This window comes from Rhipicephalus sanguineus, chromosome 11 (assembly GCF_013339695.2).
Source record: "Rhipicephalus sanguineus isolate Rsan-2018 chromosome 11, BIME_Rsan_1.4, whole genome shotgun sequence".
NCBI lineage: Eukaryota > Metazoa > Arthropoda > Arachnida > Ixodida > Ixodidae > Rhipicephalus > Rhipicephalus sanguineus.
Window position 1 is genome coordinate 20,718,520 of NC_051186.1, and position 13,316 is coordinate 20,731,835.

Below are 13,316 nucleotides of genomic sequence, written 5' to 3' on the forward strand. Positions count from 1 at the left end.
CAGATGACTTTCCAGAAAGGCAGTTGGTAAAATTGAAACAGATTATACACACTTGTCGTTGCGGTCATGAAATGCTTCGACAGTCTCTCTTTCTGAGGTGGTGTTTTCTAATTGCGAGGAAACTCACCTTTGCATCATTTACAATGTCGGGCCAAGGCGAGCAACACTTGAGTGTACCGCAAGATGGTCGAAGTGTATCTGTCAAAGGCGGTGTCTTATAGTGATGTAATTCATGCGGCTCAGGTCACCGTTGGAGCTGGGCCTAATAGCCGGCGCGGTGTCTGTGCTGCTGCTGCTACCGCCGTGGGAGAAGAGCGACCGAGCCCTGGGAAACGGGCTGGCCGGCCTCAGCGAGTTCGTGATGACGCGCGTGGACAAGGGCCTCGAGAAGTTCCCCAGCGTTCCGAGCCTGGACCCGCAGGAGTGCATGAAGCGGAGCGTCTGCGAGGCACACAACCAGCCGAACAAGTACGGACTCTTAGGACTCGCCCTGCAGCTGCTGTACCCGTGAGTATGCTTGGTATGGGAGTAGAAAACATCCGAAGAAGCCGTTTGTAGAGCGGATAAGCATGTGGAAACACGTAGACGGATGTCGATGCTGTGAGACCACAAAATATATATTTCGTCTGGAACCATTTTACACGGACGCGAACAAGAAAGAACACGCGCGACCGTCTCGTGCTGGTATATATAGCTTCGTCGTCGTCGTCTTTTCCTGGTAGGATTCTTGTAGCCCATGCTAGTGCGCTACAGGGCCCCTCTTCTAGCGAGGGTTTGTTGCAGGTGGCCAGAAGCGGACTGTTGAGCCGCAAAGTGCACGCGGCGAGTATGCCAGTCCGATGTGGTTGTAAGATGCGACGTTGTCCAAGTGTCGGTGTCCAAGTACGCAGGCTTGAGACGGTCGACGAAAACAGTGTCTTCCCGGCCGTTGATGAGCAGACGGAAGTGTTTAGGTGTGCGGTTGACGACCTCAAACGGGCCATCATACGGGGGCTGCAAAGGCGTTCGCACGGCATCGTGTCGCACAAAAACGTGCGTGCAGTGTTGGAGGTCGAGAATGACATAGCCATTACGAGATGTTCGTCGTTGTGGAGACGGAACCACGATACGCATAGCGTTGCGTAGATGGTATGCATAGTCAGAAACGTCTTCAGATACCGTGGGCGGGTCACTGAAGAACTCACCAGGAACTCGAAGAGTGGTGCCAAATGTCAGCTCGGCGGCGCTTATGGAGGAGTCGCTACGAAGAGACGTGCGGATGCGAAGTATAACGCAATGAACGCGTTCGATCCATGATGAAGGAAAAGTGGAAGCCATGAGTGACGCCTTCCGTTGCCGATGAAAACATTCAATGATTCCATTGACGATGGGATGGCACGAGGCAGTCTTGATGTGGTTGACACCGAGGAACCGAGATAGATTGGCGAACGATGTTGAGTCGAACTGGCGATCACGGTCAGTCGTAATGGTGTAAGGGACACCGTAGCGGCTAATCCTCAGAGCGACGAGCGCTCGGGCTGTCGACTCCGCAGTTATGTTTTGAAGAGGCATCGCTTCAGGCCATCTTGTGAATCTGTCAATGCAGGTTAACAGGTAGCGATGGTTCCCTCATGGACATGGAGGAAGTGGACCGACAATGTCGACGTGTAGGTGGCTAAAGCGAACGTCCGGGGAAGGGAGCGTGCCAAGAGGAGTGACAGTGTAACGATGTACTTTATACTGTTGGCACCTGAGGCAAACACGTGACCAACGACGGACGTCTGCGTTAATGCTCGGCCACACATAACGTGCGGTGATAAGTCGCTGTGTGGCGCGAATGCCAGGGTGAGCCAAGGAGTGCAAGGCATCAAAGACTGCTCGACGGAACGGGAGAGGTATGTAGGGATGAGGACGTCCTGTCGACTTATCACAAACGAGGGGCACGTCACAGTCAGGCACCAAGACGTCAGCCAAGACTAGAGATGTACCGCGGTTTTGTAGCAGCTGGAGCTCCTCGTCATTCTTCTCGGCGGCAGCCATGGCTGTGAAGTCGATGCTTGTTCGGCCGTATTGTGTTGCATGAATAGCAGCGCGAGAAATCGCATCGGCAACGGCGTTGGCTTTTCCACTGACGTGGCGAATGGCGCTCGTGTGTTCCGAGATGAAGGCGAGCTGTCTGATCTCGCGGGGCGCGTAAGAAGTGCTGGTGGACGCTAAAGCAGACGTCAGTGGTTTATGATCCGTAAGGATGTGAAAGACGCGTCCCTCGAGGAAATGGCGAAATGGCCAAGTAGATGGCGAGTAGCTCTCGGCCGAAGGTGCTGTAGCGGCGCTCGGGAGGGGCAAGCTTGTTGGAAAAGAAGGCGATGGACTGCCAAGCGTCAGCAACGGACTGTTGCAAGACGGCGCCGACGGCAGTGTCACATGCGTCTACCATGACGGATGTTGGGGCGTCGCATTTATGGTGGGCGAGGAGCGTAGCGCCGGCAATGGCTGCTTTGGTGTCTCTAAATGTATGCTCAGCCGCATCGTTCCAGGGTATACTGGCGTAGTGGGTGTTTTGAAGCCCGTGAGAAGGTCGTTGAGATGCTGCAGTATATCGGCGCAGAGAGGAGTGAAACGACGATAAAAGTTGGCGAGCAAGAAATTCACGCAGCGACCTGGTGGTGGATGGCTGAGGAAACTCACGGATGGCACTTACACGAGTATGTAGTGGACGAATGCTGTGTGCGTTGACGCGACGGCCGAGGAAGTCCAGCTACGTGACCCCGAGCTCACTGTTAGGGCCGTTAACAACGAGGCCGAACTTGCTCAGTCTATCCAGCACTTGACATAGATGGTGCTTGTGAGCTTCAGTAGAGATACTGAAGACGAGTATATCGTTGAGATAGGCGAAGCAGCAGGTCAAGCTACGTAACACCTGGTCGACGAAACGTTGAAAGGTTTGTGCCGCGTTGCGAAGACCAAATGGCATGCGTAGATGTTCGAACAGGCCAAAGGGTGTTATAATGGTGGTCTTCGGAATGTCTGCGGGTTCGACTGGGATTTGGTGATAGGCTTTGACCAGGGTCGATCTTGCTAAAAATGGTGCAGCCGTGCAGTGCCGAAGTGAAATCCTGGAATGGGGAATCTGGTACCGATCCGGAACAGTGGCCTTGTTAAGAACACGGTAATCACCGCATGGTCGCCAATCACCAGTATTTTAGGGACCATGTAGAGTGGTGAGGCCCAATGACTGGAGGAGGGACGGATGAAACCAAGGTCAAGCATGTGCTCAACAGGGGCGTAGGCAGAAATTTTTTTCTAGGGGGGGGGGGCACCACCTTGATCTGAAGTGGGGGCCGGGCAGGCAGATGTGGTCGAGTGTCATTTTGTGCTCTGTGTGCCATGGCAAAAAAAAAAATCCGGGGGAGGGGCACGGGCCCGGTGTGCCCCCCCTGGCTACGCCACTGGTTCTCAAGCTCCTTTTTGGCAACAGCGAGACGATCTGGTGCGAGGCGACGAGCCCGGGCAAATACGGGAGGGCCCTTCGTGACGATGTGATGTGTCACGCTGTGGGCGGCAGAGGACTGAAAGGAGGGTGGTCGGAAGACATCCGGAAACTCGGCAATAGACAGTTATAGTTTAGCGGGTTTGGCGGAATAGCGGGCTTAGCGGAATAGCGGGATCGAAGTGCGCATGCGCAGTACCGTAAACGACCCGTAGCGTTTACCGTACGCACGCTTTTTTTCAGATTTAGCGTTAGCGTGTTTGCGTGGTTAACGTAGTGTACGTAAGACATGGCGGCGGTTTTGGACGCCCGCTTCGAACTGAATTTAGCGTTGATGTGGACGGATCAAGAAGGTTAAAATAAAATTTGCTGGAGTGGAGGAGGCGCCCGTCAGCTGAAGCCGCGTGCCGCCATCTTGCCATAGGCAGAAAGCGCGTCTTCCGCAACGCATGCTGCAGCGGCCGCATATGTTCTAGCTGTTCTCTGGCGTGGGGCGTGGTGGCGTGCGGACGTTGTTGGATACATTGTGCGTTGCGTACGGCTGTATAAATCGAGCGAAAAGGTACTCTGGGATGAAGTTTCAGTTGTAAGCAGAACATTTCGAGCTCGATGAAAACTTCTCTATATGCCGGAACATATGCTGACAGTCCGCAATCTAATTTCACATCTGACGGTCATTCTTTTTTCCTAACCAGTTTCGTAAGGACTCAAATGTTCGAAGCACGTCGGGGCAGGCTGTTTGACGGGAAGTCTGGAGGCCAAAAGACGGCGATCGCATATGTTAGAGGCACTTTTCGCCAAATTGTTTCGACCGGACTAGGCTGCGACCTGGGAGTTGTTCGACTAGCTGTGCTTGACGCATTTGTAAAACACTTGAAAAACCCAGTGATACACATTCTTGTGCTTGTTGATACTGGTGCGGAGCGCGAATAGGAAAATAACGCACCGCTTGCTATTCATTGAAATTGTAGCGAAGCGTTCGTAGTCGCTAATGGGTCGTCCTCTCGAGCGCCTTCTAGTGGGTCGCCTCTTCTCTGAGAGCACGCTCCTCGTGCAGAGAGTCGGCCCCGCTTTTGACTGTCGCCGTCGCCGAGTGCCCGCTAATAAACGTCTTGACAATTTGGTGGAGAGTGCTGTGCCCTTTCAACAACTACGGTCCGCATTCGATGCCCTTGGAGCTTCGATCCCGTACCGTGCCTGCTACCATGACTCAAGACGCCGCCCAGCAAACTCTTGCGCCGACGCCATGTCCAGGTGTCCCCCGCATCCTCGACCCTCCTGTCTTCACCGGCGCGGATGGCACCGACGTCGAGGACTGGCTCGCGATCTACGAGCGTGTGAGCGTCCCCAATAAATGGGACGAGGCAGGCAAACTGAGCAACCTCGTTTTCTACCTCGCGGGTGTGGCCGGCCTATGGTACAACAACCACGCATCCGATTTCGCTACGTGGTCCGCTTTCAAGACCGCCATCATCGACGTCTTTGGCCGCCCTGCCGTTCGCAAGCTGCAAGCCGAACAGCGTTTACGTGAACGAGCCCAGCAGGCCGGCGAGTCTTTCACGAGCTACATTGAAGACGTGCTTGACTTGTGCAAGAAAGCCAATGCGACAATGTCTGAGTCCGACAAGGTCCGAAACGTTATGAAAGGCATCGACGACGATGCCTTCACCATGCTGCTTGCCAAAAACCCTCGCACTGTGGCAGAGGTCATCACACTGTGCCAAAGCTACGAGGAGCTGCGCCGGCAGCGGCTGATGACGCGTCGACCTCCATCACGCGACGCCGATCTCGCTGGCTTGTCGGCCACGTCGGACCACTCCGTCTTACTCGCCGAGATCAAGTCCTTCGTGCGCGAGGAAATTGCCCGCCAGTTTTCTCTACTGGCCTTCGCTCACCCACAGCATGTCGAGCAGCCGTCGACCACACTGCTGCCTCCCCTACGCCGGGCAATCGAGCAGGAAATCGCAGAGGTCATGCCGGAATACCACCAGCCCCCTCCAGCGCCTGCGCCTCTCAGTTACGCGCAAGTTGCAGCCAGGCCGCCCCCAGCGCTCCCTGTGGTGCCCCCGCTAACTTACGCCGGGGCCGTCGCCAGCCCTCAGGCCTTCGAAGCGAGTGTGCCGGCTGCGTACGCCGACGTCATTCATACGCCTCGACTGCAGACCACCATGCAGTCATATCAGCCGTCGCCCCGTCCCTCGCGTCCTGCGGCATGGATGGGACCTAGTCCGGCAAGCCGATGGCGCACTGCCGAAAACCGCCCCATCTGCTTTGCGTGCGGTTGGGCCGGTCACGTCGCCCGCTATTGCAACCGCGTGCAGCCGCCTCGAGTCGGATCAACCGTCACCAACCAGTCCAGCCGCCCGTATTACGACCCGCCGCCGCCTATGTCGCCGACGTCACGCCCAGCTTCATCTACCCGCCGTTCACCGTCCCCACGACGCCGATCACTGTCGCCGATGCGGCCTCGTCCGGTCGCACGAGAACAGGAAAACTAGTCGTCGCAGTCCAAGAGGCAAGGGCTGCGACGCTATCGAACTGCCAAAGCCCTCAGCAAAGCCCATCAAACGTAGTAGACGTGTTTGTAGATGGTGTGCGCACATCGGCCCTTGTAGACACTGGAGCTGCTGTATCCGTTATGGACGCTAAATTTAGCCGACTACTATGAAAAGTGACGACGCCACTTTCCGGGCTCTCCCTCCGTACAGCCAGCGCCCAAAGTATTCACCCGACAGCGGTGTGCACCGGCCGTGTCATGATTTAGGACGCTCTGTACACCGTCGAATTCATCATAATTTGTTCATGCTCCCACGACGTCATCCTGGGATGGGATTTTCTCGCACGTCACGACGCCGTAATTCGGTGCGCACCAGCCGAAATAGAGCTCTCACCATTCCCAGATTTGACGCCGGCGGACAGTCTACCGGCTGCGACCAAGGTAGACGACACCACACTTCCTGCAAACTCGTCAACGGCTGTGTCAGTCTATTGCACCGGTCTCGCTGACACCGTTGCACTCCTTTCTCCATCTGACCGCGTTTTCAACAGGAAAGGCTTGCTGGTGCCATTTGCGACCGTGCAAGTCACTCAGGGCGACACCGATATTTTTGTTACGAACCCATCCCCGTACATTGTTACACTGGTGCGAGGGGAATGTCTCGGCAGAGCGGAGCCCTCGAAGACGCACAAGTTATGGACGCACCGGGTGACACGCACTGCGCCAGCTCCCGGTCGCTCAGTGCTGTTTCCACATCTGATTCGTCACCCGCTGATGTATTTGGTTCCTCGATTGCTGACAACCTTACATCGGTCGAGCGTTCCCAGCTTCTATGTATGTTGGAAGAATTTCGTTCTTCGTTCGATGTCGCGCAAACTTCTCTCGGCCGCACGTCTGCTGTCACGCATCACATCGACACTGGCACCCAACCACCACTGCGGCAACGTCCATATCGCGTATCGCCAGCAGAGCGTTGTGTAATTAACGAGCAAGTCGAAGACATGCTACGCCGCGATGTTGTTCGACCCTCCAACAGCCCGTGGGCTTCTCCTGTCGTTCTCGTTGCGAAGAAGGACGGCTCTGTGCGGTTCTGTGTGGACTACCGACGACTCAATAAGATTACCCGTAAGGACGTTTATCCCCTACCTCGAATAGACGACGCCATTGACAGCCTGCAAGGAGCAGAATTTTTTTCATCGCTCGATTTGCGCTCAGGGTACTGGCAAGTCCCCATGGCTGATGACGCTCGACCGAAGACAGCGTTTGTCACACCCGACGGCTTGTACGAGTTTAACGTCATGCCGTTTGGGCTGTGCAATGCGCCCGCGACCTTTGAGCGGATGATGGATACCGTTCTGCGCAACTTGAAATGGCACACGTGCCTGTGCTACCTCGACGACGTCGTCGTTTTCGCCCCGGACTTCACGCATCTTCAACGCCTGCGGCATGTTTTGACGCGTTTGAGCGAGGCCGGGCTACAACTGAATCTAAAGAAGTGCCGATTTGCAGCACGGCAGCTGACGATACTAGGATACGTCGTGTCCAAGGACGGAATTCTCCCTGATCAAGCCAAGCTTCGGGCCGTGACAGAGTTCCCCAAGCCTACGTCCGTCAAGGAACTGCGCAGTTTCGTAGGATTATGCTCCTACTTTCGGCGCTTTATCCGAAACTTTGCGACTATCATATCGCTGCTGACGAAGCTCCTTGGCAGCAACGGGCCCCTCAATTCGTGGTCGTCACAGTGCGACGACGCTTTCGCAAAGCTCCGTCGTTTGTTGACGTCTCCTCCCATACTACGCCACTACGACCCAACGGCCCCTACAGAGGTACACACGGACGCCAGCGGTGTTGGCCTCGGCGCTGTCCTTGCGCAGCGCAAACCTGGTTTCCCAGAATATGTCGTGGCATATGCAAGCCGTACGCTTACTAAAGCCGAGACCAACTACACCGTCACGGAGAAAGAATGCCTGGCAATCATCTGAGCCCTTGCGAAGTTTCGGCCTTATTTGTATGGTCGCCCATTCGATGTTGTCACCGACCATCATGCACTGTGCTGGTTGTCGTCGTTGAAGGATCCCTCAGGCCGTCTCGCCCGTTGGGCACTTCGCCTGCAAGACTACGACATCCGCGTGCTGTACCGCAACGGACGCCAGCATGCTGACGCCGACGCCCTGTCGCGCTCTCCCTTGCCTGACGAAAATGCCCACAGCTCAGTGTCTCACTTTGCCGTTTCTTCCATCGACATTCACACCATTGCTACCGAACAGCGCAAGGATCAGTGGATCGCTTCACTGATAGACTTGCTCACTGATCCATCGGCAACGCCATCCACTCGCGCGTTGCATCGTCAAGCCCACCATTTCGCCGTTCGCGACGACCTGCTCCATCGACGCAATTACAACGGCGACGGCCGCCGGTGGCTACTAGTAATACCCCGCAGTCTGCGTTCTGACATATGCGAGTCGTTCCACTCTGATCCGCAGTGTGCACACTCTGGCGTATCGAAAACCTACCACCGCATTCGCCAACGGTACTTTTGGCGAGGCATGTACCGCTACGTGCAGAAGTTCGTTCGCTCCTGCATCGACTGTCAGCGCCGCAAAACTTCAACACACCTTTCGCCGGCAGGTCTGCACCCTCTACCTTGCCCTGACCGACCGTTTGGGCGCGTTGGCATCGATCTGTATGGACCACTTCCTCTGACATCCGCTGGTAACCGCTGGGTCATCCTCGCTGTCGACCACCTCACGCGATACGCTGAAACTGCCGCCCTCCCTGCGGCTACTGCGCGCGATGTGGCCTCCTTCCTGCTCCAACGATTCATGCTGCGTCACGGTCCGCCCCAGGAGCTGCTTAGTGATCGAGGCCGTGTCTTCTTGTCGGAAGTCGTGGAAGCCATTCTCAAAGAGTGCAACGTTGTTCACCGCAAAACTACTGCTTACCACCCGCAGACGAATGGCCTCACCGAACGCTTTAACCGCACGCTCGGCGACATGCTCTCGTTGTACGCCGCCGCCGACCACACAAATTGGGATGCCATTCTGCCCTTCGTCACGTACGCCTACAATACCGCCTCTCAGAGCACTACTGGTTTCTCACCATTTTTCTTATTGTACGGCAGGCACCCGTCGCACACAATCGACACCATCCTTCCCTACAAGCCAGATCAATCTGAATGTGCGCCTATTTCGGTCACGGATCAAAAGCTCATGTCTGAGTAGGGCAGGGCGATGTTCACTGCAGCCTTCCCCAGCCTTCCCCCATACATACAGCAACCCCTAGGGCACGAAAAGGCCAGAAAGGCACGTATTCCATCCGAGCTGCGGGCGTTTTTGTTAACGCTGCACTCCTATATTCTCCATCAGCTTACGAGTATGTACGCACGAAGTTTAATCGCGCACTGTCAGCAGAGCGCTCTATACGAGAACGGTGTACAGAATTCCATCAACGGAAATGCTGGCTTCACAGATGAGTCACTGTCCCGAAAAAGCTAGCCCAATGCCGCACAAAAACTCAACTGTACTTTGATTGTTGATGACAAATGAGAAAACATGTTGAGATTGTGGGCGACTAAACGGTTAGATATGCGGACTTTGGGACTGGAATACACTATGACAGACTCCATATATGCATAAGACTCCCTCACATGACGAACGGAATAAACAGGAAAATGAATGCCGAGAAGTGAGGTGTGCTCTTACGAGGATAATTACAAAAAAAAAAAAAAAAAAACAGTGATACAGGCCCTTCGGTGTGCATGCTTGCAAGAAAAACGCCAAAAGAAACAGAATAAAACTGACCGCATTCTTATCTGCGATTTCGCTTCTTATTCTTGACAACTTCTTCCTTGATGTTCGTTATTGTAACCAATAAAAACCACGGCGGAAAGACGCGGTCAGCGCGGCGGGCGCGCTTTGGCTCCCGTTTCTTGCCTATGGCAAGATGGCCGCCGCGCGCGCGGCGCGGCTTCACTGCGGCCCATTGGTAAGTATAGGCGGCCTCCACTCCAGCAAGTTTTATTTAAACCTCCTTGGGACGGATCCACTTCTTTCGTAGCAAACGACTGTGCGAAATGGCTTCGCTTACCTTCAGGTAGCTTCGACGACACGGTATTACGGATAACTTAGCGTAGTTTTTGAGATCGCTTCTCATTTCGAACGTCCTTAGGCCTATCTAGACAATCGGTGTAAACAAGTCTGCAACATGAAAATTTTCGCTTTTGGTGCTTAGTTCATATTTATTTACTTTTATTTTCACCAAAAGGAGGAGTAATATTGGTGCGTGAGGGAATACAGGCGAGCATTCTCGGTTTTGTTCTTTTCGCTTTTTTTTAACGCATTCACCATTCGCTAGGTGGCGCCACCGTTGGCTGTACGCGCTCCGGAGGCCGCGCATGCGCAGACGAAGCAAGCGCGGCAAAACGCGCGCGGTACGCGAGTGTTCGCGGCGACTGATATCGACCTTGAGACGGCGCGCGCTCGGAAGCGCCTGGAGCCCCAACTGTGGCATGGCTGTTGGCAGCACCGGCTTGACCGACAGATGATGATACACATCATGTGAAAAATTTTAGTTCTTATTTACTTTTGCATGCATCTAACAATAAAAAAGGTAACAGAAGGAGGTTTTGTAAGTATTCTGATGAACTATCAGTAATTTTGTACGAAACGATGTCTTGCACGTATGAGGAAGCGCGCGCTTCGCGTGCGCCTTCGCGCGTAGTGTGTGGGTGGAAACCGCCATAACTCGCCGGAGACGGCCGGGCTGCGCGCGATGACGCGCGCCCCGTGCGCGTTTGGGAGCGTACGTGCGGTTCGGGCTTAAAAGACGCTTTCCGCAACCAAGGTTTGCGGCACGGTAACGCTATTCCCTTAACCCCCGCATCACGCTAACGCTAAACCATAACTGTCTAATGACGCTTGACCGAGGGCCGGGAACGGTTGTGTGCGCCTGGAGAAGCCGGAGTGGTGAAGCGCGACAGGAAACGCCCGGTATGGCTAAGCCCTGTATGGCTAAGAGTCCAGGATGCGGCTATGCCTCATGTCCAGGGGCGGATTATCCAGGGTTCAAAGGGTTCAAATGAACCGGGCCCTCCGGTTTTAGGGGGCCCCCCAAGGGACAGAAAAAATGGCCGACTTCGTTGTTTTGTTCGAAAAAGTTTAACCCTCCTGCTGAATTCCCCTGATAGAAACAGATTATCTATTTCAATAATCAATATACATGCTTCTAAGCGGTTGTTCGTTGCATGACGTGCACAATATTGAAGTCAGTTCCCAGTTCTGCAGTCTGTGGTAAAAACCTTTTACTCGCCCAATACCATGCATCGTGTACAGGGAAAGATCTGATCCAGCGGATGGACACATATAGCAGCCTGACGAGGATTTTAGCAGCTACGGTCCAACACGCAATGCGAAGGCGCATAGAGAGTGGTTCCTGTTTGAAATATCGTTTAATGCGCTGAATGAAAATAACCGGTAAGAAGCTGACGCATAGGTATGCTATAGTATGCTTTCATTATAGTGTAAACAACGCACCATGAAATATTTGTATGTTAAGGAACTTCCTGATTATGCAAGGACTCCGAAGGAGTAATGGTTTGATTCTTCGCTTCTGGCATTGCCGTTCTGTCTTAATTCCTGCTTGGTGGTTATATAGGGAAACTTGAGACTATCACTTGGTAAAGGTTGTGGACAGGAAATATCTACAACATATATCCACTATCTGGCCGCCAGCAGGCCCTCACCGCAATTGCTTGAGCGTTGTGGTGGGGGTCCTCAATCGACCATCACTTTTGAACTTTTACGCAACGCCCTGCATAGCACATGCAACCACGGGCGTCTCAGGTGAACATGATGCTTCTCGAGCCGACCGGATGCGCGCAGCTTGTTCGAGATCACATAACACCGCTGCCGCGCTCAACGATCCACAAGGCAGCACGGCTCTTATGACGCATTCTTCGGTTAAAGAAATTTCGTGCGCCTTCACGCTCTGGAGCTCTGTACTCGTCGTTGTCACTGCAGAACAATCGGATATGCTGACCTTAAAGGTAAGCGCTTCAAAATTTACATTCGTGCGAGTATTGGAAACAACTGCAAGCGCATTTCTTATATTTGGGCACTTTAAGATGGCTAACAGGTACAGTGTGCACTTTTCGTGCGAGAGTTGCAGAGCTTCTATTTTCGTTACTTTGCAAAGATTGAGGCACTACCAACATCTTTGCCAGACCCTTGGGAATATTTAAATAATATTCAGTGGATTAGCATTTCAATGCTTTTATTGCGAATATATTATTACGCAATGACTAAGTGGGTGCATTTGCTCTTGTGTTGCCTCCGTCATTATCAATTAATTTTATGAATAAGCAAGTACGAGCTTTTCTTACTAACTTATTCAGAGCGGCCGATTTCGCCAAGCTTCGACATTTTGTGTTTTATTTTTGCCACCTTTGGAGACTGTCGGTGACCATTCATTGGAATGAGCGAGCATCGCTGTAATATTCACCTGAACCAGAACGCTTGAGAATGCCACCCGCTGCGAAGATATGTGAACCATAATGATATAGATATCTTATTGTAAAGTCAATTCAGGCTGTATCGTCTTATTCTGTGGACTTCCTTCGTATTGTAGACAGATCCAGATCATGTCGAGAGAGTAATCGGTAGACAGAAAGCAGCAGAAACCCAAACTACGCGATAAACTCTCGTCAGTGAGTTATCGCCAGTATCAGATTTCTTCGGCAGCGTTTCATTGTCTTGTTCAACTACCGTAATGTTACTCATAAATTTGTTTTGAGAGTATTCTTCATTGTCCCCCTTAGTAAAAATTATTTCTAGAAAAGCACACTTTGAATAAGTTACTTATAGATCATAAACTTGGCTTGCAGGTTCTGTTACTGTACCATGCCACGGAAAAAGGAGTTCTCTGGCGCTCGAAAGCGCCATTTGGCAACGGAGGGAAAAAAGAAACCTCAGCGACACTTTAGGAAAAATGCCTAAGCTTTCTAGCTATTTTACCAGTGACAAGAGCTCGGCCAGTAATCCGTCGACCAATGAGACCAGTGAAGGTGCCCCAGCAGACCGTGCGCTCAGCGAAACTGTTTGTTCCCAAGCAGGCGCAGTCGAGGCGCTCTCTTCAATGGCTTTAAAGCCAACAGCCTCGACGAGCATGGTCGGGGAACCAAATTCATCGCACACTGCGTGAAGCCCAGTTCTCCAGGGACGAGCAGCCCGACTGAGACAGATCAGCCATTGCCTGATGAGCGTCCTTGCATGTCTATGGAGCCTGCGGACTGGTTTCCTCTGCGCGTAGCCAGTCAACTTTTGGGTGGCACAAACCCAGGATGTATGTGAAAAT

At 53.2% G+C, this 13,316-nt stretch overlaps 1 protein-coding gene across 1 annotated transcript in view; it reads left to right on the forward strand.

Moving 5' to 3' along the window:
- Window positions 1-13,316, forward strand: part of LOC119373689 (uncharacterized) — a 79,326-nt gene that overhangs the window by 21,778 nt on the left and 44,232 nt on the right. The window contains exon 3 of the mRNA XM_037643754.2: window positions 244-507. Within this exon, the coding sequence (XP_037499682.1) occupies window positions 244-507 (264 nt within the window). The remainder of the gene's footprint in view (window positions 1-243; window positions 508-13,316) is intronic.